The sequence below is a fragment of the Carassius gibelio genome, chromosome B2 (assembly GCF_023724105.1).
Source record: "Carassius gibelio isolate Cgi1373 ecotype wild population from Czech Republic chromosome B2, carGib1.2-hapl.c, whole genome shotgun sequence".
Classification (NCBI taxonomy): Eukaryota; Metazoa; Chordata; class Actinopteri; order Cypriniformes; family Cyprinidae; genus Carassius; species Carassius gibelio.
Window position 1 is genome coordinate 29,991,636 of NC_068397.1, and position 26,026 is coordinate 30,017,661.

At 34.5% G+C, this 26,026-nt stretch overlaps 3 protein-coding genes and 1 long non-coding RNA gene across 4 annotated transcripts; 2 read left to right on the forward strand and 2 right to left on the reverse strand.

Moving 5' to 3' along the window:
* Positions 1-1,209: 1,209 nt before the first annotated feature.
* Positions 1,210-4,781, forward strand: LOC127950863 (bone morphogenetic protein 2-like). The gene is made up of 5 exons (XM_052548215.1): positions 1,210-1,570; positions 2,734-2,870; positions 2,958-3,080; positions 3,263-3,458; positions 4,354-4,781. Exons 1-5 carry the CDS (start codon positions 1,291-1,293, stop codon positions 4,779-4,781), a joined length of 1,164 nt encoding a protein of 387 aa, XP_052404175.1. The 5' UTR covers positions 1,210-1,290.
* On the reverse strand, positions 3,359-7,910 carry LOC127950867 (uncharacterized). The gene is made up of 3 exons (XR_008152555.1): positions 7,453-7,910; positions 4,286-4,809; positions 3,359-3,580 (listed from the first exon to the last, which is right to left on the reverse strand). It is a non-coding gene; the product is annotated as an uncharacterized LOC127950867 (long non-coding RNA).
* On the forward strand, positions 6,471-16,576 carry cib3 (calcium and integrin binding family member 3). Its single transcript, XM_052548217.1, has 6 exons — positions 6,471-6,614; positions 7,313-7,347; positions 7,509-7,620; positions 10,868-11,015; positions 15,160-15,355; positions 16,364-16,576. Exons 1-6 carry the CDS (start codon positions 6,564-6,566, stop codon positions 16,383-16,385), a joined length of 564 nt encoding a protein of 187 aa, XP_052404177.1. The 5' UTR covers positions 6,471-6,563; the 3' UTR covers positions 16,386-16,576.
* Positions 16,577-16,634: 58 nt separating this feature from the next.
* LOC127950864 (ras-related protein Rab-8A) lies at positions 16,635-25,294 on the reverse strand. The gene is made up of 8 exons (XM_052548216.1): positions 25,118-25,294; positions 23,985-24,045; positions 23,227-23,287; positions 22,630-22,707; positions 21,054-21,143; positions 20,730-20,795; positions 20,563-20,613; positions 16,635-19,637 (listed from the first exon to the last, which is right to left on the reverse strand). The coding sequence occupies exons 1-8, from the start codon at positions 25,239-25,241 to the stop codon at positions 19,545-19,547; spliced, it is 624 nt and encodes a 207-aa protein (XP_052404176.1). The 5' UTR covers positions 25,242-25,294; the 3' UTR covers positions 16,635-19,544.
* Positions 25,295-26,026: the final 732 nt, after the last annotated feature.

Below are 26,026 nucleotides of genomic sequence, written 5' to 3' on the forward strand. Positions count from 1 at the left end.
ACAATAATCTAAAACATTTTTTCCATAAATTAAATGTACAATTCACATTATATAAAATGATAAACCAATATATAAGAAGCATCCTGCTAAATTTGTAATCCCAAATACATCATTTTTAGAATAGATAGATAGATAGATAGATAGATAGATAGATAGATAGATAGATAGATAGATAGATAGATAGATAAACTATGATGTTTAGTCCCTACATGGTCCAAATGCAGTTCAAACGCTTTGTTGCAATTGTTTGTGATTTGTGACATATAAGTGAGTAAACTGCAACGTCCAAAACACAGACAGTATTTGCACCTAACGGTCTGTGAAGGTATAAAATTTAATAATGGATCAAATTGGGGCCACCTACTTTGATTTTAAAGTTTGGAATATGTCCTCTAAATCAGTCAACAACTCTAAAACTAGAATAACTGATTGCAAAGATGCCATCCAACATCAGTCTCCTTCTGCATTAATACTATGACAAAAACCCATGCCACCTATTAAACTTAAGCAATCTAAGAAATCTCTGGATCACTGTAATGAGCTCCTAATGAAAACAATCAATTACAGATGAGAAATTACAGCAGTCTAAACCACCCAGAGAAGTCACTTGCACTTCCATTAACTATCTATTGATGCACACTCAAGCCTATTTTTTCAAATTCATGTTCTCTTTAACATAAGAGCGGCGCGAGATCCAGTCTATCATGACGCGATAAACTGAGGCGATTTCAATTCGCTTGGACTCAAATCTCTGTTTGAGCAGGTGTGTGTGTCATTAACATGAAAACACAGGGCACATGCTGGAACCTTCTCACAGTGTTTGTCGAAATAATTATTGTTCCCGTATCACATTATCCTCCTTTGTCTCAATTAATGGATCCATTTTGAGGGAAGTTAACCGCCTGCGGTGAGCAAACTTCGCGCCAAATCTTCTTCGCGCCGCCTAAACAGACTAAATGTAATACAATTAAAAATCTTACCTATAATTAAACTTTTATTTCTTGAATCGATATATTTAGGGTGTATTTGCAGCGTATTACGGTAGATAAACACTTATTTCCTCTTAGGGTCTCTCAACAAGACCACCAGTCCAGTTCGCACCTTGTTAACACCGCCATTAGATTTGCTTTACATTCGCTGATTGCTGATTTACATTTGCGACTAAATAGCAGCTCTTTACGGCTGTTGACCGAAGACTTTTCCAACATCATATAAAGCCCTGCCAATCTGGGGTTTCTTCATTCAGTCCAGCTCCAGCAAACAAAGAAGATCTCTTGAGGACCAGTCAACATGTTTACCGCTGTGATCTGGATCTCCGTGATGGGACTCTCCATCTGCAGACCGTCCGAGAATCAGCTGAACACCGAGTCTGAAGAAGTGCGCTCGGAGGCCATCAAGAGGCTTTTGGAGGTGTTTGGGATGGAGGATCCTCCTGCTGCTCTGGTTCGGGGACACAAACAGCCTCCTCAGTACATGCTGGATCTGTATAACACCATCGCAGATGTGAACGGAGTCACCAAAGACCCGACGCTCCTGGAAGGAAACACCGTCCGCAGTTTCTTCAATAAACGTAAGATTCTGACGCATTTATAGACTCGAGGTGGGACAGTGGACATACAATAAATAGCTTATTTGTTTGCCTATTTGGAATGGAAAATGTTTGGGGTCATATGTGTTCTTTTCGTGATAAATGTAATTATTAAAACATCAAAGCTTGATTTTAACCATTGATTTTTACTGTTTTAAATATCTGACGTGGCCAATTCAATAATAAAGATACCAAGATTACATTTTCACAGAGTTCTTTACCTTGTGAAAAATGATTTTATGTAGAAACAAGTAAATCACCCAAAAATGACTTTAGCTGGGTTTTAACAGTGAGGGTCACAATTTTTATGATATAAGTGTTAGCACTAGTTATTGTTGTATACTTTTAAACATGAAAACGAGAAATTATGCTTTGGAAACTATAGCTAAAACAAGGTAAGATTGGTTTAATATTTTATTTCAAGTAAGGTTTATTAACCTGTTTTATAGCTTTAGTTTTTTTTTTCAGTTAGGCTAACTATAAACCTGCTTCATAAAGTGCATTCTGTGACACTTTTTAATCTGTTTTGAAACGTTCACATTGATTTTGATACATTTCCTTTATTAACATCATCAGTTAAAAATAATTTTAAGTAAAATAATATTTTTAGTGTTTGCAGTTTCATCAAGATTTAATAGGTGTATACAGAACATATTTATACTATCCCTTTTTTAAATCCTTTTTTAAAATCCCTAACATTTTTATACTTTATTTTAATGAAATTAAACACATGAATAAAAAATAAAAATGGAACTAAACCAATATGGAATTGCATAATGTTTATACTTAAAATTGTATGCTTAGTTGTCTTCAGGATACCAGCTATTTAAACAGAAGTTATCACGAGAAACATTCAGTCAACAAAAAAAATCAACAATTATATTTTATGTTATAAAATATGGAATTGTTTGAACATAAGTGTATAATCAAAAGTGTAAGTGTAGTGGTATATTTTAGTGTTAAGTTTAGTGACGTGGACTTATAATATTCAAGACTGTATGATTAAATGTGAGGTTTTGTGAATGGCTCATTAAGACCCATTTTAATCAGCTGCTAATCTGAATATTGAGGTGGGGGATGGTGTGAAATATGCATAAAGTATGTGTGATTGGGTGTCAATTCTTACTTCTGATTTCTGTCTTTAGTGCACAGCGAACAAATCGAGTTTCTCTTCAACATGTCCATGGTGGCTAAGAGCGAGAAGATCCTCACGGCCGAGCTTCATCTGTTCAAGCTCAGACCACAAGCATCGCTCACATTCAACAGACATCACTTCTGTCAGGTACAGTATTTACAGTCTGGAAAGAAAATTATGTGCTTCTAAAAGAAGGTTGTTCAGGTTAATCATTGCAGAGGTGTTTCTATGCAGGTCAGTGTCTATCAGGTTCTTGATAGCAGCAAGAAAAACGTCTCACAAGGGAAGAAACTGCTTTCGTCCAGACTGGTGCCCATCCACTCCAGCGGCTGGGAGGTGTTTACCATCACTCAAGCTGTAAGTATGAATAAAAATCACATTCTGAGAGGTTTTCTATGACTATGATGAGTCTTTCTACCTTCAGGTTGTATGCTAGTTAAAATGCTGCCTTAGAAAGGAGCTAACTAGGTTTTAGAACAGACCCAGAGATTTGCTTGTGCAAATTCTCCTCAATAATAAATATGTTTAATATCTCAAAGGTGCGCTCCTGGATGTTGGATGAGGGCAGTAATCTGGGGCTCCTGGTCTCGGTCAGGACTTTAGCAGGTCTTCAGATGGACCCGAAAACTGTGCGTTTTGCATCAGGCCAAAACCACCATCACAGCAAACAGCCCATGCTGGTCCTCTTCACCGATGACGGCAGACGGGCCGCTTCTCTGGAGCTCACGCCTAAAGGTAAGCCATATATAAGTCTTTAACAGCTCAATTAGACTGATGTTTCTTCACAGTAATCTCAAATAAGCTCCACGAGTGATTTAAATAAATACATCTGGTCCTAAACAAAGAAGTTTGGGGATCTGTGGAAAAATTGAAAGGAAAAACGGAGTAAAAATCTATCAATAAAAGAAAGTAGTTAAAAATACATAGACATAAGGGTTAAATGATACAAAAAAAAAAAAAAAAAATACAGTTAATAAAAAAAAAAACATACTTAATACAATACCTCTAACTGTATAGTATTATATATACTACTGAGAGAAAAATATTGTAATATAATAGACACAGGAAAAATATTGTTAGCTAAAATTAAAACTAAAATGATAAAAATATTTTTTGATGCTTTGAAATATAAAAAGTGGAAAAGTAAAAAATAATAATAATAATAATAATGTTATAGTAAGTCATAAAATACAGTGTTGTACTAAATAAAAATACACTAATGAAATAATTCAATAAAAAAGTGCTTGAATACAACTTATCTATAACATAGGAATACAGTACTATGGAGAGTTGAAAAAATATAGTAATGTAAAAGAAACACACAATAAAATTGCTTAAAATGAAAATAATAAAATATTTTTAAAAAAGCCTTTAACTAAAATTAAAACATGGACAGAAAATATAAAAATGAATTTAAAATGTTAATTAAAATATATTAGTATTTCATTGATACTTAAGTAACATTTTTTCAAATAATATATTGCACATTTATAAATATTTGATTGTTATTATTAAATTAAATATAGATTTTTTTTCAATGTAAAAATATATAGCTGACTTACATTTTAAGTTGAGCATGACTTGCACAAGGATAGTCCATGGCATCTAAAAGTTTCCTCTTTGTCTTCAGGTTCAGATGATTCTCCGGTTGGACCCAGGCTCCCGTTTCCCAGCCTCCCTCTCTCAGCTACGGCTCGTCGCAGCGCTCGCTCCATAGACTATGATGAGAGCGGGGAGAAGATGCCGTGTCAGCGTCTGCCGCTCTATGTGGACTTCGAGGAGATCGGCTGGTCCGGCTGGATCGTGTCTCCGCGTGGATACAACGCTTACCACTGCAAAGGCTCCTGTCCATTTCCTCTGGGTCAGAACATGAGGCCCACCAACCACGCCACGGTCCAGTCCATCATCAACGCCCTCAAACTGACCAAAGGCATCGAGACGCCCTGCTGCGTGCCGGACAAGCTCTTCAGCATTAACCTCCTGTACTTTGACGACGATGAGAACGTGGTTCTGAAGCAGTATGATGACATGGTGGCCGGCAGCTGCGGCTGTCACTGACCAACCTCATTCACCAATCTGGACTGGACTGTAAAATATGTAAATACAGATCAAATTTTAATATATGGAGGAGCTTGAGTTGGTTGCTTGTAAATTTGTATATTGCATGTTGTGAACTATTATATTATAAACTAAATAAATTCTTACACAAAAATGATGGTTAGGGTTAGGTTTTATTTCTGTGTTTGTTGCAATTTAATTTATACATATAACAGAAAACTGATTTTTTTTTCCTTCTCACTTACCTTCTTTCCCTCTTTTTTTCACCCCCCCCCCCCCTTTTTATTTTTTCTATCTTACACAAAAATTATGTAGTTTTTTTCTGTGGTTGTTGTCAGGTAATTTGTATGGCAAAAAAACAACATTTTTATTTCCCCCGTTTTACCAACTCTTTTTTTTCTAGCTCTCTTTTTTCTTTTCAGCTTTCTTTTTTTAAGCCCCCTCCACTTTTTTGTATCTTACACAAAAAATGATGTACAGATATTTTTTTCTGTGTTTTTTTTAAAGATAATTATATATTGCAAGAAACAAAACTTTTCCCCTTTTTTGTTTTATTTTTCCCCATTCTTTTCTTCCACTGTTTCTTTCCTTCACTTTTGACCTTTTTCTTCCCCGTTCTCTTTTCCCCCTTTATCTTTTACATTTTTCTTTTCTTCTTTCCCCTTTTCTTTCCTTTTTATAAATTTGGTTTAAATTTCCCCTGTTTCCTTTTCCATTTTTTTCCTTTTTCTCTTACCATTTTCTTTTCCTTTTTCATTCAACTTTACACCTTTTTCTTTTTTCTTCTTCTTTGTACCACTTTATTTTCTTTTTTTCTTCCCTCCTTTTCTTTTTCCTCTTTTTCTTTCCCATGCTTTTCCACTATAGAGGGTTAACAGAGGGTTTTTGAAGTCTTTCAGTTCATTTATCAGCTATCATTTATCTCACATTAATCAACCAATTAGTTATCTACAGATCCAAACATCACCAAAAGATGGTGACAGAAAAAAAGGAAAATAGTCCAAAACAAAGAAATACAAACATAACATGTATAAAACAGTAAACTTAAGGCTGATCTGAAGCCGTCCAGACGAGTTTTCCTACATAATCACATGAAAAAAGTGCCAAGAAAAGCAACAGCTGACAGGTAGAGATATGAGCCGTTATCCAGAGAGAAAGTAAAAGAACAGCAGGTGAACAGCTGCAAGATCAACTGATACCATTCAGCCTCTGTGCCAACCAACTCAACTCACAATAGTGCGCTGATGCTCCAGTGCTTGCATATTTAATGCCATAATTGAGATGCATTTGCAATTATGAACACAATACACCAAGCTGCTTTTCAGGAGATCTCAGTCTTTAAAAGCACTTTAAAATGACTGAATGCAACACGATGGAAAAATTTCTCACAAAAGCAATAATCACCATAATGAATTGAGGGTGGGGGGGAGGGGTTGTACATAAGAACTAAAATCTAAAAGTGAAATTTATATTCTATTTCTTAAAAATATTTGACTATTATTTCGCCCTATACTTCCAGTACTCCCAGCATGTGAACGGGGTCAGTAATCTGACGCTCACATGTCTCCCCTGACCGACAGGACACATGCACATCCAAGAGAGACCGCCATTGATGGCAGCTAAATGATGAAATGCTGCCATTATCAGAGAACTAAAGGCCTCGCAGCGGCCGACACCTGATCTGCCATCTCTCTCTGTGGCCCTTTGTGCCAGTATTTCATATCTGAAATATCTGCTTCATTCAGCTGCAGTCCACAGCCAGTTTGCAATGGAGCTGCAAGAATGGGGAACAAACAGACCATCTTTACATCCCAGCAACTGGACGCATATCAGGTCAGTCATCATTTTTGAGATCATGCTACACTGTTTGGTGCTCACTGAGGCTGCATTTATTTAATACTAATAATAATAAAAACTGATATATTTTGAAATATTTTTACTAAATAACTTCTAGTGTCAAATATTGTGAAATGTAATTTATTTATCAACGCTGAATTTTCAGCATCATTACTCCAGTCTTCATGATCTTCAGAAATCAATCTAATATGCTCAAGATACATTTCTGAATATATTTTCAGAATAAGTTGAAAACTGCTTTGTATTTTTTGTAGAGACTGACACATTTTTTTTTTTTTTGCATTCTTTGATGAATAGGAAGTTTTAAAGAACAGTATTTATATTTATGTAACTTTATAAATGTCTTCACTGTCACTTTTGATCAATATAATTTATTCTCACAGAATAAAAGTATTAATTTGTTTTAAAACATCTTACTAACACCACATTTTTCTAACAAAAGTGTCTCACCTGCATAAGTACATTTATGCAAAAATGACACTGATGCACTTGTGGAAAGTGTAAATAATAAAGAGAATTGATATTCAAATAGTCATGTTAATAGCTATATTCATGAATATGCATGAATGCTTTGCATCTCATTATTTTCTTAACACAATTATAAAGCATTAGCATGAAGGTACTTTGAGCAAAAAATAAATAATTGCATGTTTTTGCTTCTCGTATTTTTGTAGGACTGCACTTATTTCACCAGAAAAGAGATTCTGAGGTGAGGTGCTTATTAATGTAAGCTGCTTTCTGGTTTTATGTGGCTGAAATGTCCCAGTTATCACTCATATAAACAATAGGAAGATGTCTTATATCATAAACTTACGTGATAGAAGAATAGTTGAGGAGAGCTGTCAATGAATGTTTGTCATCTTTGTTCAGACTGTTTCATCGATACCGTGATTTAGCTCCCCAGCTCGTGCCACTGGACTACAAAAACCAACCGGAAGTGCGTTTGCCCTACGAGCTGATTGGCAGCATGCCGGAGCTGAAGGTACGGCGCATCTCACTCCTGTTCCTCATTAATTATGAACCTCCTACTAATTGATCGCAGTCTTGGTGAGGTTAAGCGTTATCAGATCCTCTTAACTTGAGAACCAGCAGCTTAGTTTAGTTTAATGAAGTGATTGTATTAGCAAAGAAAAAAAGCACACGTGAGACACTTGATCTTATACGAAATGAGTGGTTTATTAATAATATGAGGATGGAGGTAACCATATGCCAAAATGAGTTCAGAACTAGCGATGCCTGATTTGCGGTGTTGCCAAGTCCGCTTTTAACCCTTGTGCAACCTTTTTGACATCTCTGACCTTCTCGGGTGTTTTTATTTTAGGCCTACTTTTTATCATTTTGCCTGCGTTATTAAGAACTGCATACATTTTGGCTGAGGTGTGTATTTTTATTGGAATTTTACTATTTTACCCACATGTCCTTTAATAAATCTATTTTGCACTATCGGTACACAAAATAGTTCCTGTCAGGAACTTTTGGACAAAAATGTCCCCACAGAAACCAAATCAAACTGCTATGCCATTTAGTAGGCCTACCATTTGTACCTACCAACTGTAAAATTATGCTACTTTGGTTAATAGGCTTTTATTTTTGTTGGCAAGGTTTCAACATTTTTTAGCAGATGGTGGCATTTTTTCTATAAAAAAATGTTTTTTCTATAAAAGTTTGATCTATCAAAGAAAAACTCGCTTTATTCCTGTTTTCTGCTTCTGCTTGTTATAGAGCCAATGGATAAACAATGCAGCTAGTGTGTGGGTGTGTTGGTATGGATGTCAGAGTGTGGTTTGTATCCGTCATAAAAACAACTGTGTGTGTGTGTGCTTTTAATATTTGAGAGAGAAAACTCTACTGCAAAACACAAATACAACCACTGTGTGCACCAGCGGAGGTTTGCTGGCAAGTAAGGGGGAAAATTTGACACTGTGCCCATACAAAATCTTAAATTATTATTATTATTTTTTTTTTTATTTTTTTTTTGAGACGTCAAGATCAAATTTGGAACATAACTTGTTTAGATTTATGGCTGTGATTTTCTAGCAGGTTTAGAGCTCAACATGTTTTATAAAATATATATTTTATATAAAAAATTGTTCATAACTCATTTTCATTCACAGCATTGTTCAACGTTTTAAACTTTTCTTTACTTCAACAATAATCTGCCTTGGGTCTTCTTTCAAATGAGACTAAACTTAAGTCTGTGCCCCCAAGCTTCAAGTTTTTTGACATGCACCTATGCGTAACTTTTTTCAATTGATGCACAAAGGTTAAAGTCATAGTTCACCCCAAAATCAAAATTTAGTAATTAATTACTACATTCATCAAAAATATCTGAGTGTGCGTAATTAATGACTGAATTTAAACTTTTGGTAGAACCCTTTAACACTGTTGCTCTGGTTGTTTTTCGTGTCCAAGGGTTGAAACAACCCCAATAACGTGATATTTACTCCCCAGAACGCAATTTTAATTGGAGGATCCCCTCGAAATGCAGTTGGGCTAGATTTGGACTAGTTTTGATTAGCAATTGGTCAGGTTTTGTTGCAAAAACCTGGCAGCATCAGTTCAGTTTGATTCATCTGGACAGTTCACTCACGCACCGAATCGTTTGAAGTGGTTTCTTAATCTGAAATAGTGAAAGGATAATGTATTCGACAGGGGAAAAAAGGTTGAGGGGAATAAAATCCAGTGTAAGAAACAAAACTTTCAAATGTCTTCAGTCACTTTCAACAAGAAGCAGTTATTGCACGTGCAGCTTGTAAATGACTCATGCGGGTAAACATGATAACGATTTGTTTACAATACTATCAAGAAGAGTATTAAAATGGTTAACAAGATGGCAATTACCGTATGAATTTGTACGACATGAATCGAAAACGTACGCTTCAAAAAAAAAAAAAAATCACAAACCACGCCCCAAAAATAACCGTCACTGAGTGCGTTTGCAGGTCATACGGAAATGTACAAAGATGAAGATTTAACGAAATCTAACCAATTAGTGTTGGGGAGTAACTAGTTACATGTAACAGTGTTACGTAATGTAACTGTAATCAGTTAGAGTTACTAAGAAAAAATAATTAAAAAAAAAGTAAATAAATTACAGTTACTTATGAATTTTTAACGATTACAAAGGGGATTACTTTTTAATATTTACACGCATCCACATACAGCTTATTTCTTCCCCAAATTGCAATCTCCGCGACACGAAAAACACAGTTTGGTTCGTTGAATCCAGTCATAAAAATGGAATTCAGCCTAACGCAGACAGAATATGCCACATTTTGGACGAATAAATCAAAAGTAGGTCAGTACACTTGAAACGCATGAATATTAATCTCTCTATTAGCCTGTGAATATTAAATCCAAAATTTAAAATCTGTGAATCCACCTCCGCCAATAGGGTTGTCCATGTTGGGTGTATGAGTGTGAGATTTCCCAGCCTAATTTAATTTTTTCCCAGTCTGCCCCTCGTGGAAATGAATGGCACAGACATGCGGTTTCATTTACTACACATAGGCCTACTGAAGCTTGCAGTGTTTTCAGCCTCTGCCGCCTCAATATATAAGTATCTGAACGCAAACATAATCTCTAGAACTGCTGTGAGTCACTTCATGAGCATTATACTTATTTTGAGAAACTATCATCATATCATATACAAAGAGATAGCAGTGTTTCAAAAAGACACCAATGTTGCAGGAGTTTAGTTCACAGAATAGGGCACATGCTTATTAGATAACTGAGTTGATGTATATACTTTTATTTTTCATTGTCATTGTTAGATGCAGTGTTTCCTGTAGTTATGCAAATATTTGGTTTGAAAAACAGTATCTATAAACTATTTCTTTTGATGTTAAATCTGCATTGAACTTCAGATCGATCTCAAAGTAAAAGGTGATTGTGTGGTGGATGTGTACAAATGTTATCATCTTAATTCAAGTGATGAAGGATGTTGAAAATCTGACAGTATTGAGCACTACTTTAAGGTTAAACCTGCATGGTGTAAATGTTTGAAAATGATTAACAGTTGCAAATAAACATTCATTAGAAATTTTTAATTACATTACTTTATTAAAATAATAAAAATCACTACTATTACATTTAAATAGGGTAACTTGTAGTCTGTTACCTATTACATTTCCAAAGTAACCTAACCTTCCCAACACTGCCAATTAGAACCACTAGTTCATGGTCTAGTTTATTTTGGAGGATTGAAGAAAATGTTGTGTTTTATTCAGGACAACCCGTTCAGACAGAGGATCGCTGAGGTTTTTTCAGAGGATGGAGAAGGAAACATGACCCTGGACGACTTTCTGGACATGTTTTCAGTGCTGAGTGAAATGGCTCCACGGGACCTGAAGGCATTTTACGCTTTTAAAATCTACGGTCAGTTTTAAGCAAACATTGTACGTGCTTCTACGTAAAAATGATCAACCATTCGTGAGGTTAGCTAAACTGGTGAGTAGTCAATCGATTTGGAATTAATTATTTACACTTTGTTCAACACTGAATAATAACCCATATTTAAGTAACGTTATTCAAAATGTATATTGGTCAGTCTCGGGTGCATGTCATGTTACCAAAACTCACAAATCTAGTAAAGATATAAAAAATGTTTAAAAGCACGTCAACTAATTCATTAACAAAGTTTTTTTTTTTTTTATTAAAAAAACATACAAACCTCCTGTTCATTTTTCTTTCTTTGATCATGTTAATTTATTAAGAAATTGGTTAAAATGTCATTACAGAAGAGTGTTTTGGATGTAAGAGCATAATAAATAATCACATAAACTGATGTTTTATTTAAAAAGGACCATTGGTAATCAGTATTATTTATATATTATCTAGTATAGTTTTTATTAATTAGTTTCTTTTTTTGTAGTTTTATTTATTTTTTCAATATTAGGCCTGCTATTAAGTTTAATTTTAAATAATTTTAGTTTTTATTTCCACTACATTTAGTGCATTTCCAATTTTTGTTTAGTTTTTTTACGTTTTTTTTTAATCTTATGTATTAATTTTAAATTAGTTTCAACTGGAAAAATATTTTCAATAGTTTTAGTTAACGATAATAACCCTGATAACTACATGAGGTTATAAGTCAGTTTATTCTGGCAGCGTATACGAAACCATTTGAAACTATGACCTGACCTCAGTCTTTGTTCCTATTCATGTAGAGATGAACCTGCAGAACCTTAACTGACACATGTATATCAATAATTCACACGTTCATTAAAGAGGAAACTACCTATGAAAAGCATGCAGCTGTCTAATTAAACAACAGAATAAAAGATCTCAGAGAATCTGATCTGTTGCTGTCATCAGAAAAAACTCTGTACTCATGTAACATTAACACGGGGTAAATGATAACGCTCTCAAACAATAGAGAACAATGATTTCAACAAGAGACTATGCTGAAATTATGCATCACTGTTGAGAATATTAAAAAACAATGTGTAGTGAACTATCATGGTTGCCCCATTTAAAATAAATAAAGTATACTAAAATATACTGTGGCTCAGTGGTGGAGCATTGCATTAGCAGCACAAAAGGTTGTGGGTTCGACTCTTAGGGAACACATTAGGTAAAAAATGTTAGCCTAAATGCATACATTTAATTTAAATGTAATAATTTTTTTTAATAAAAATAATAATAATAATAATATTCAAATTTGTAACTATACTACATTTTTATTGTATTTTTAATTGTTTCATTTGATTAAAATATTAAAAAGAATAAATAGGTCAATAAATTAATGTAAAATATGTTTTTTATTTGTCTATGCATTGTGAAATAGCTATTAGTGATAAATACATTATTTACAGTATTTATTTTCTTTATTCTTTATCCAAATGCCTTTCTACATGCCTTTCTTTTTAAAAGCTACATTTAAAAGCTTTATTAATTTATTTTATCAGCAGCTTAAACTAAATTTAAAAACAAGCAGGGGCAGATCTACCGGGGTGGCATAAAGCTTTGCCACCCCTGCTGCCACCCCAGTTGGCAGCAACGAATTATATTAAAGGTTATGGCCAATTTGAAAATCGCGAATCTTTCGTGATTCGTGATCCCGCTCCGAACTCCCGAACTGATTCAAATGATTCGCGATCCCGCTCCGAACTCCCGAACTGATTCAAATTATTTGCGATCCCCAAACTGACTCAAATGATTCGCGAACCCGCTTTGAACTCCCGAACTGACTCAAATGATTCGCGAACCCGCTACGAACTCCCGAACTGATTCAATTGATTCGCGAACCCATTCCGAACTCTCGAATTGATTCAAATGAACCGCGAAGCCGCTCCGAACTCTCGAACTGATTCAAATGTTTCGCGAACCCGCTCCGATCTCCCAAACTGACTCAAATGATTCGCGATCCCGCTATGAACTCCCGAACTGATTCAAATGATTCGCGATCCCCAAACTCACTCAAATGATTCGCGAACCCGCTTTGAACTGCCGAACTGACTCAAATGATTCGCGATTCCGCTCCAAACTCCCAAACTGACTCAAATGATTCGCGATCCCCATAACTGACTCAAATAATTCGCGATCCCGCTACGAACTCCCGAACTGATTCAAATGATTCGCGAATTCGCGTTGAACTCCCTAACTGACTCAAATGATTCGCGAACCCCAAACTCTAATAATTTACAAAGTATTAATATACTGCAATATTTGTTGTTGTTGTTGTTGCTATAAAAACAGACCTAAGCCATCAATAGCCTTTAAAATGACTTAAAATGCATTATATAAAAAAATAATGAGGCAATAATGATTGGTATGATTAATTATGATTGATTGATGATAATACCACTGTTAAAATACATAATGTAGGCAAATAAAAAATAAACTATTTATGTACATGTTATTACAAATGCCATGTGATTGCTGCTGTTACACTTACAGGACGATCAAATCCTTGTTTACGCTACTGACCAAACATTTCATTCAAATATTCACTTAATCTTTCATTTTTGGCCACCTTTTTTACTATAGATGACACAGGCTTTATAATTTATTCAACGAAAAACGTGCATATCACAACCCTTACAAAAATAAACCATGGTTTTATCATAGTAAAACTGCTTAGGTTCCCTTTGCATGATTTCTGAATGCTTCAGACTATAAAATAAATTAGAGTCATAATAAAGTTATAGCCACAGGTAAATGTCGAGAGCTACAAATGTGATTTTTAAATAATACAATTTATTCATTTAGTTTTTTTATTTGATTAAAGTTATTTTTTCACCCCTATAATAGTTTTTTTTTTTTTTTCCATCATCATATTTGAGGAAGGGGGCCACAACAATAAATCCTGTTTATGGGAACCCTTAAGGTGTTGTTATAAACGTCTCTGGGAATGTGTGCTCTACTACACACACACACACACACACACACACACACACACACACACACTGAAGCACGCGTGGAGTTTTCAGCTCTTCACTATATTGACGCATGATGTATGCTACACATGTGCACGTCATCACGCTATGAGAGGATTTCACCATTTCATTTGATAAAATTATCGTCATTCATTCGTATCGTATACACATGTCTATACCACAACCTGTCAAAATAAAATTTTGGTATAACTTGAATAAATTCAAACAGAACTATAGTACTATTGCACAGTAGAGTATGCTATACTTCAAGTATTAGCATACTTGATATGCTATACTTCCTATTAGCTAATAATAATAGTTAATTAAAAAAAACAGAAACTCTGGTTACAACCCACCAAAATAAAAGTGTGGTCTAACTGAAAGAAATGATGTAAAAAATTGCTTAGTAAAATATACTTAAAAAAAAGATATACTAAAACATTATTTTTAAGGAATATCACACTCATAGAAGTTTTAATTTAAGCTTGCCAAAACAATAATACCATATTTTTCAGAAACAATTTCTAAAAGTACATTTGTATTTGTGCCTATAATGTTTATTTATTTATTATTATTGTCAGCTAATAAAACCTATGCTTCAGAGACCACATTCATATATTATCTAAGGCTAAATGTATACTTGACTGGTTGAGTTAGATGATGATTAACACTAAATTGTAGAAAATCAGATGAGTCTCCCCAGCTGGAAATGTTATTGGCTGTTAAAGTCTTGTGTTTCTTATAATAAATTGACATATTGATAACACTGAACCTTTTATAATGCTCTTAATGACATGTCGATGCATACTGTATGCATTGCGGTGGTGCTTATGGGGTATGGTCACTTAGTCCTTATATGAACTGTTTCAAATGCAAGACATTGATTGCATGAGATTAAGTTTGTAAATGATAGCCTGTGTCCTTTTGTAGTGTGCACTTATATTTATCATCAATCTGTGATAACTGTGACTAAATTCAGTATATATAGGTCTGCTATATGTTGCCACCCCTAAAAAATTCCTGCCCCCTTCTCGCCACCCCATCAATATTTTTCTAGATCCGCCCCTGAAAACAAGTAAATAATTTTAACAGCTCCCACAGAAGTGTTTTCTGACACAGCTTACCCTCGTTCTTCCCTCTAGACTTCAACAACGACGACTTCATCTGTAAATCAGATCTGGAGAAAACCTTAAACAAACTGACGCGTAACGAGCTGACCGAGGATGAGGTGAGGATGGTGTGTGAGAAGGTGATCGATGAAGCTGATCTGGACAATGACGGCCGTCTGTCTCTTGAGGATTTCCAGAACATGATCGTGAGAGCGCCGGACTTCCTCAGGTAACAGCCACACACTGGGAATGATGCTTAACGTTCCCTAGGGCTTGGAATGAAAACAGTAAGAGAATGATGCTTTGGATTTAATTGAATAAATAATCGCTTAATCAGATGTTCGGTTTGGAACATGGTTATTAGAGTAAACTAAAACAATCAATTTCAAAACTGAAATTGAATTAAAAAGTATTTTATTTTAGCTTGTTCACAAGGCAACATTTCTCAATATACAATATAACTAAATCCAAAATTAAAATAAAATGCTATGTACGATTACAAACTATTGGTCACCATAAAATGAAAACTGAAAATATAAAAGATAAATCAAAATACAAAAATGAATAATAAAAAATTATAATTGTATCTTGGTGATAAAATATTGATCTTTCCAGTCAGCATTATTTTAGTATTTATATACGGGAAGCCTATATTTACTTCACTAGATTACAAACTATATATCATTGGAAAGGTTTAAGACTCCCAAATCTATATTTTGCCAATGTTTTTTGTTAATAATTATGTAGGAAAAGTAATAGATTAATTTATAACAAAATCTACATTATAACAGGAGTTCTGACCTTTATAAAAAAAAAATGAATAATATACTTCTTTGTTGCCTTTTTCTCTATCACACTTTAGAAATCATCAGATATTATATCAACTGAAATCTTAACATCTCAATATTAATCCTTTAAAACCCATTTTATTACCATGTAAACGGTACATCAATATCATGTTACAAAATATTTTCAGTCATGAATTATAAAAATTAAGTTTGGAATGTTCAAAAATGTGAGTGACAGTTACGGGGTTAATTTTTTTTTTTTTTTTTTACTGTTTTAAATTAGTTTATGTTTCTATCAATGTTTAATTTATTTGTATGTTTCAGTTTAAGTGAAGTTTTGATAAAAAAAAAAATAAAAAGTAAACTAATCAACAGCATACAGATGATTTTGGTGGAGCTGGCTGTTGATGTTTTCAATCCTATTAATGTCTTGATCTTCTCCCATCTAGCACCTTCCACATCCGGATATGAAAATCATCTGGACACTGAACCACAGGAAAATTATTTTTTTATAAGTTGATGTAAGATCTTTCACTGCAGATGAAGTCAAGTACAGATGTTGGCTTACATTACCAATTCAAAATACAGGAATAAAGAAAGCACCTGTACAAATATAAGAAGAATCCAATATTAAAACACAATAATGTACTTTTTTTTTTCTATTTGGAATCCAACACCTGAAAATAATGCATCCGTCAGTATTGAACAAACACACATCCATCTCTTAAAAGAACCTTATTTTAATAAATCAAAAGTACAGATATCTACAAAAACTGTAGATCAGTTTTTCAACGTTTTAGAAAGTACAGTACAATTTAAGCAGATCTCCTTTTAGAGTTATTTACAATTATTTCTTTTATACCAAAATGTAATTTACCGATCTCCCCAGATACCTCACAAATCGACAAATGAAAACCTGGTCGTATAAAAAGAATCTGTAAATGATATGGATGAGTCGTTTCAAATCGAGAAATATGAGAAAGACCAACTAAACAGCAATAACTGAGATCGACAGACGTACATATCACTGCTCGATAAACACGACATGACTGCGAAGCCGTTTGTTAAGACAGAAAGCGGTCCCTGTTTGCTAATGTTCTTTTCCACTAATTAAATACAAATGTTTTGCCAGCTGTCTTGTTATATTGTTTTTGCATTTTATTCCATCACTTTAAAACGCCAGATTAAATTTCATCTGAGGTCCGTTTACATGTTTTAAACTGCAGACTGTTTTCTAAAGCTCAGAACAGACAACCAGAAGAAGGCTTCAATGTACAGGACGTCTACAGAAAATAATAAACACAGACGCACACACAGACAAAACACACAGGAGGTCAACAGTATAACCTTCATGATGCATAGATCCAAAATGAAAGATCAAGTATTAGTTATTAAGACAAACGGCAAGACACTGTTGGACAGGGAGTGAAGAGAGATGCTGTGTGTAAAGATGAAGACATACGGCTTCTAAAGCAAATACGGTCCCAAAACAGCATCTCCTCGAGGTGGAAACAGAACAAGGTGCAAACAGGAAGTCATTTCAAGTTGATCAATGATTAAGCTTGGGAAAAGAAAAGGAAAGTGGCCATTTTTAGCATGTGCCATGTTGCAGAAAGAAGAGAATCTAATGCACTTCTGTCTCGACAACAGTCAAACACTGTTCTTTCTTAGCCTTTTAATCTTTTAAAAACACTTTCAGGTCACATTTCACCCCAAATCAAACGGATGAGTTATAAATATATTATTTTTTTGTGACAGTTTCATAATTAACTTCCTGAATTCTCATCATGTAAAAAATAAAATAAAAATCTATTTCTGTGATTTTTTTTTTTTTTTTGCTGGTACAACCCACAATGTCTAATATGCAAGCAGTTTTATTTTATGTAGATACTTAACTTTTGCTAATGCTACATAAAAAGTTTTTTTGCGGTGAAATCTGACCTGAATGTGTTCTCGTCAGGTTTTGATTTGGATCTTCATAATTGACTTTTTTTCTTTTCTCCCTCAAATCTAAACTGGTAAAGTTTCCTGACCTATTGCTGGTGAACACAACTGCACCAATGGACATGTTTCATTTTATAATGACTACAAAATGTACATTTGCGTATACTGCGGTGCAAAGGAAAAACTACACAATTTCTCTGAATAAAGGTCTCTTGTGACTCGTAGCTTGCTTTTGAACTCTCTTAGCATTGCATTTCTTGCATGTGCTTATGATAACACGCTATTCAAAACTCAGGAATGCTGGATTACTGTGTTCTGGGTAGTTAATCCTAGTCACACGAACCAAATCTGTTTGCTTTTACACTGTGCAACCCAAATTAATTAAGACTGACATGTTGAAGGATTGTAATTCAGATGCTACATGTACAGTCCATTCAGAATACAAGAATATGATCAAAATGAACAAAACTACTGACAGAAGAACTGCAGCCAATGCATAAAACCAGCTTTGGCTTACCATCAGGATGAGTGTTAGAACTAACTCAAGAAAATGTTTGGGGGAATCTCAAAACGAACATGAATTTGGCAGGTCATATTCCATGTCAAAATGCCTGTCTTTATGATGCAAAACTATCACTTGGCACAAACTACACACAACACAAAAGATACTGATAAAGTGCTTGAACTTCTGTATACGCGAGGTGCTTTCTCAAGTATAGCTCTGCTTTTCAGGTTACACAGTCGCCCTTTCTCATTGCTTTTGGTTACGCATATTTATTAATACTACAAACTCAGGATTTCCTATCACTTCCTATCAAGGGCGAGGTGTCAGTTTCATTTGATTACACCAGTCAAGTGTTGTTAATTACAGAATGCTTTCATGTTGGGCCGTTTTCAGGTCATAATAAAGACCTGAGTTTTGTACTTATTCAAAGAAACGAAAGCTAGCGCTGATCTATTTGGAAACCGCTTTGTGTGCATGTTAAAAAAAAGAGAAGGTTAGTTTTAACGAGGCAGCAAACGTGTCTTAATGAATAAAAAGTAGGATCCTTCTTCGTTTAATATAGCAAGTTTGTGTAACAGGTCTGAAAAATAAAACCAGGGCCAAAAACTGCAATTTTTTTTTTTAAGAATGAAAGAAAGGAAAAAGCATCTAAGAGGTGGGTTATAATATTCCTCTACTTACAATAAGGTCATGTGATTGTCGAAGAATGCATGGAAATGGAATGATAAAGAAAGTCCCACGTAACTCTCAAAACTGGCTCAATATCAGACCACGCTCTGTGGCCCGACCCAGACTGCTTCCGGGTCGCCACGAAAGGAATGGATCAATTTTGGCAGTTGTGCGCTCAAAAAACAAGCGATTGAAACAAAGATGTGGGATCTTCTTTAGGTGCATGTTTGCGACGATGCATCAGCACCCAGTTCTTCACCTTGACTTGCAGAACCAATGCTTTCCCACCACTGTTTCATCGGGGAAGGGTCATAAGCGAGAGGAAGCGGCATCGCTATTCAGTCAATGGAAGAAGATTAGAGGAGCTGGGAACTCCGACTGCCCAAGGGCTGGAAGAAGAGCGCGACAGAGAAGGAGAGATGGGATAAAGAGGAAGGAGGAGGAGTGCTGAGAGTGAGAGTGTAGTCCAGTCGTGTTCAGCCCACGGTTGGCGGACAGTAAGGCCTTGGTCTTCACAGTAGCACACAGCGAAAGAAGCTGCTCTTTTTCTGCTGTTCAGTGGTTATTTTCACTCCATGGTTGCTGCTCTGAGGATTGTTCCCCTCCTGCGTGAGCAAAGAGAAAAAATAAACCATCAGACTCAAGATTCTCACTTTATTATCTCAAGCTAGCCAGAAACTGGACCAATACTGAGCATGGGATATTGGATTCATTCATCCAAATGGCAACATTTTACTTCAAGCCGTTATATATAATTAATTCTATAATAAGGAAGTATTAATAATTATTTTAATGCATTAATTATGCCTCATAATGCACTGTATGAGCTTATTAATTAGTCAGTTATAAGACTTATCTATGCATTGTTGCACCTTGAGAAAATAATGCATAATTATATTATAATGCATATAAAAAAACTACTTTTTTAAACTTTTATAACAATTTATGAAAATATATAATGCATTTACCACACGACAAACAAATAATTGTAGATGTAACAAGGAATCTTCAAATATCGTAATGCATTAAACTTTTATACATGTATATAGTAGTACATTAAAAATGCTATAATTGTTACCAGAATTTTCATTAAATACAATTTAATTTATTTAATAAGACATCCAAAAGTTGACAACGCAAAATCAACTTATTTCCAAGATAACAAATGCATAGAAATCGATTAATCATGTAATAGAGCTCATGCGACACGCATATTACGGTTTAAAATGTTTGTCTCATCCTGTTTAACACTGATGCATTACCTAATGAACTTACAAAGAACAGACATTTTTACAGCAATTACTAAACTTTGTTATTGTCAGTTTCTGTTATTCAAGGGCATAAACGAATCTACAAACTGATCTTAAATATGCATTAGTATACGCTGACGACTAAATAATGTAGTAATATTGTTCTGTTAGTTCATGTTAACCAATGATAACAACAGAAACCTTATAGTAAAGTGTTACCCAATTTAAAATCTAAATTCATTTTTACACAAAGCTAAAGCACAAAAAGGGAAAGTCTCACCAATTTCGTGTCCATCTTTGATTTTATGTCTCTGGCGAGCGTTAAGAATGACTGCGAGTAGAGCAGAAACATCATTATGTCACGATTAGACCTTTAAACGTTCAATCTGCTGCAGATATGATAAGAGAATGAAACCAGGATTAATCATAAAAGCCATTTACACTTACGTTCTCAACGTTGATATTAGCCTTCGCACTTGTCTCCATGAACTTGATGCCGTACTCTAACGCCAGCTAAACGAGTACAGACAGGTTTCATTATATAAGATACAAGTATGATGATTTCACTGGATGATTACAGACTGTTTAGCAGTTCTAGCCATTCGTGGTGATGCAGGTAGATCATTAACTAAACACATTCTTGTGGAAGGTGGCATCATTGCTATAGAGTCTTATACAATGAACATTAAATAATATTACACAAGCAAACTGCTTTTGGGAAAGAAAAAGGGTGTAAGAGAACATCACATTTTGTAAACATGGTCTACTCACCTTCTCTCCTCTGTCTTTAGACACCTGCCTCTTCTCATTAATGTCACATTTGTTCCCCAAAATCATTTTTTCTACATCGGCTGATGCATGCTGGGTTGAAAACATACAAGAACATGAATATGCAACCATTACTGGTAAGAATGTGCAATACTACACATCTTCAAAATTGACTTGTCTGAATGACTAGTACTTAGGATACTGGTAGTTTAGACAACAATAAAAAGTGTTCACATAAAAGTATTATTTAATTGACATGTCAATTTCAATATTTATTTTTTATATTTAAAGGGGTCATATGATGCCTTTTTAAACATAATAATTTTGTGTATTTGGTGTAACTGAACATTATTTTTCAAATACTGTACATTATTGAAGTCCTCTATGCCCCGCCTCTCTCAAAAGTGTCCTTTTCTACAAAGTCCCTCCTTCTGACAACTGCAGTCTGCTCTGATTGGCCAACTGACCCAGTGCATTGTGATTGGCCGAACAACGCAAGCACTTGTTGAAAATGTAACACCCCTTTCCATAATTGCGAGCTTCAGCTTTCAAAATAAATGTTAAGACAGTTAATAATGTCCTTAGTTTTACCATCAGTTCAAGCCTGAAAGAGGAACAGAGTCGTGACATACACAGTGATGAAGCTCGTATGTGTTTGCAGAACACAAGACACGGACGGTTAAGACAGCCAATGCCACTGTGATGTGAATGACCCGGCCTCTCACACACACACACTTCAACTTTGCATTTGAACAGTCAATAGCAAATATTTAAACTAATAACCATACTTCTAGTAGCGGATGCAGAAGAGCCAGATTGTTGTAGCAAAGTCAGAGTTAGCTCATCTCCTAGCTTCACGAAATAGTCGTCCATTAAAAACATTTCTGTTCTGTTGTAAGTAATCTTAAAGATTGCTAAATGCATCTACTCTCGGAAGAACAAAAAGTGCTTTTGCTTTCTCTTAGATACACACACATCTCCCTGACGTGACTGCTTCAACACTAACTGTGGTGACTGAAACCATGCCTTCTTTCTTTGTGTAAACATTTGGGCGGCATTAACCAAATATTTCCACATTGTGATGTAGACATGTGGGGGCGTGTTTAAACGAGGGGATTTAGGGGGGCGTGGCAGAATCTTAACTTTCATAAAGAATATCTCTTTGGTTTTGAGACTTTAGTCTTTGCAACTTCAGGTATCTTATCTATGAACAATCATCTTGTAACACGCCAAAGAGAAAGATAATCTTGAAATTGCATCATATGACCCCTTTAAAGATAAAGTCAGAATATTTACATTTAAATGAATGCTTTTTTTTACACTTATACAAAGCAAAATGCAATGCATTTAAGCTTTACATTTGATCAGTTCATACATTTCCATGAGAACTGAACCCATGCTTCATTGTTGGCACTACAGTAACCTTATGTAATTATTTAGATTATAACCTTTTATTACATTAAAAAAATGCAGATAAGAGCTGATGATTATGTATATAAAGCACGAGCTTGCACACAGCAGAACCCTTGACATCTGAAGTGTTTTGTTAAGGAAGATAAATTGGTACTGAAACACTCACCTCCTCTATGTTTCGGATCCAGTTTTTGATGTTGTCAAATGATTTCTCATTAGTAATATCATAAACCAGCATGATACCCTGAGATCAGAGAACAAGATAAAATGGAAGTGTGCACAAAACAGCAATTATAAAACAACAGCAGAGGAAGTGTTATCACTGAGTTAACCCTGTGCTTATCTAATTCAAAAATGTTCAGCCTTTTAAAGACTTTAAAACTCTCATTATCACAAAATTTTGGTTGTAAACTTGTTTTCTCACAATTAGCATAGGCATACAATCTATCGGTTCCAAAAAAAAATTCTGTGTTCAAGTTGAATGCAATATTTGGTAATGACATAGCATAATGATAAATTTATAATTCTTTTTGATCAGGAACACCACGTGCAATGAGGTGGGAGGGGGGAGCAAATGTTTTTGGGAAGTAATTATACCAGTCGGTTTTGGTCTAATGCAAGAACATTGACTGCTTTGTTCTGGAAAAAGAAAATCCTCTCCAGGTCACAATGAACAGAACACAACATGAGGGTCAACCAACGAGACAAACCTGAAGCTCATCATACAATGCACAGTCATTTATATACTTCGGCGTCATCTTACCATTGCACCTCTGTAATACGCCGTTGTGATCGTTCGGAATCGCTCCTGTCCTGCCGTGTCCCTGTAAATATCAAATAATATCAGTGTTGTAACTGCGGCCATGCTGAAATGCATTTAAAGTGGAAGATGAACCCCTCCTTATTGGGGGTTTCGAAATTAATCGTTTCTACAATGCATCATGATGCAGATTAGGTCAATTCAGTATCGGTTCAGTAATAGACCATTAAAATATAATATGCAAAAATAAAACCCAAAGCAAATAATATATGCAGGGGAAATACAACTAACTTGAGAAAACAGAAAACATACCTGACTGCTTGTATTAATACTTATCAATGAATAGGGCTGTGTATTGCAAGAATCTGGCGCTACGATACGTATCATGATATATTTCAATACTAGAAAAGACAACCACTTAAGGCCTTTTCACATTGAAAGCAAAAGTTTGGCGCGATGATGCTTTTGAATCAGAATAACAGTTACCTATAGGGCTATTCTATAATAACCAAACGTTATTTATTCTAATGGAGTATATTGAGCAGCGGACAATGTTAAATACATTTATGATACACATATCTGAGGAATTTTTCTGGTATGTAAAGGAGCAATTAAAACTGGTCATGGTTTCAGTATTCAATCAGCGGCTCCTTCAGAAAACTCTCAAGAAAAGGAAAGACACCCATGCCATTCCAGCCATCTGCAAATGTTGAATTAGCGCTGAGAGTTACACTAGAAGGAAAAGACGACTAGAAACTCACCATATCTGTAACTTTATCTTCTTGCCATCTAGTTCTATTGTCCTGATCTTGAAATCAATACCTGGAGGAGAAAATACGTAACTGAACAACTGTCACCGGCTGAAAAACACGCCCAAATACAGTGTCTCTTTCAAATGTGTCCACTTACAACAACACCGCACTATTTTTATACATAAAAGGCAAACAGATGTCCATATTATACTTATGAAGACATGCTATAGTGTGTGTGTGTGTGTGTGTGTGTGTATATATATATATATATATATATATTTATATCATAAAACCAAGCAACATCCAAGACAGACATGTATAACGCTTTCTTATTACAAAATTAGAAAAACATAGGCATGAACAGTCAGGATATTATTTAAAAATGACAGATTACTGATTAATAATAACGCTATAACTGAGCTATAAGCTTAACAGAGCAATTAAAATGTTTACATCAATAACTTAAAAAAAATGTATTACCATGTCTTTTGCACATAGAACAATGAAAGTGTCACACACCACGGTTTTGAGTTAAAACCGTGTTTTTTCAAGTTATATTCTATAAATATGGTAAAACTTTAAAGCAATCATTAAGAAACATGGTATCTATAAATTAAAGAGCAGTGGCATTACCAACTGATATTATCATAACTGTACCACCGTAACCTTTTTATGTAAAACTATTTAAATCAAAATAAACATGCATGTTAGTAACAAAGTAATATTTTTACATTTTTAAGCCTTATGCGACTTATAGTGTGGTTACTACTGGCTAACAGGTTGCTAGTCATACATTTTACAAATTTTAATGGGATATTCAACTTGTGATTTTAGTTATTTCATATTTTAGTTTACAAAATAAGAAAAGGAAATCTATCATTTTAGCATCGGAGTCGTTCTGTCAGAACAGCTAGATGCTAACCAGTAGAAACATTAATCAAATAGACACCTAATCACCGCACAAAATAATTCATTTAAAGACAGAACACCAGCAAAACTGTTAAAGTTACGAAACAAGACAAAACAAATAAACTCTAGAAGAGTTAACAGACTAAATCTAGTCCATTAGCTTAGCCGTTAGCACAGCCTGACGTTTTATAAACAATCCGAGCATAAAACCTTTTAAACAGAGACGTAAATACCTATCGTCGAGATAAACGTCGAGTTAAAGGCATCCTCCGAGAATCTGAACAGCACACAGGTCTTCCCGACGCCGGAATCCCCGATTAAAAGCAGTTTAAACAAGTAATCGTAGGTCTTCGCCATACTGAATGTATTGCGGAAATCCCGCCCGGTTCTTCAGCAGACAGCGCAGAATCCGCGAAGCAGCGAGGAACTGACCAATCATACTATGGCGAAGGCTGCTTAAATTAATATTCATGAGGTCAAACTGACGTAGTCCCTAACCTTTCTGGAACGTGCGGGCACGTACCTTCATTAATATTCATGAGACAATCCTTCGTCATGGTAGGATTCGTTCAATCGCCAGCTGTCACAACGGCCACGTCGCACGTCAGCGTACACGATTAATGTTAATAAGCAAAGCCTTCGTCATAGTGTGATTCATAAACTGTGCTTCCTGAACCAATACAAGACCTCACTCCTTCACAGTCATAGTCTCAAGGTCATTACAAATTAGTCTGTGTGGCCGGTCAAATTCCATCATAAGTCTCTCTTTGTAAGCTCTTTGTTTATTAATGTAAAATAATGTTTATATTCATAAATATTTAAATGTGAACGTGTCTACTTATTAATATATTATATAAACATATAATTATATATATAATATAATATAATCTCTCTCTCTATATATATACATATATAAATATATATATTATAATATAATATATATATATATGTGTGTGTGTATATATATATATATATATATATATATATATATATATATATATATATATATATATATATATATATAAATATATAATATATAAATATAATATAATATATATATATATATATATATATATATATATATATAAATATATAATATATAAATATAATATAATATAATATATATAATGGAGTATTAATGA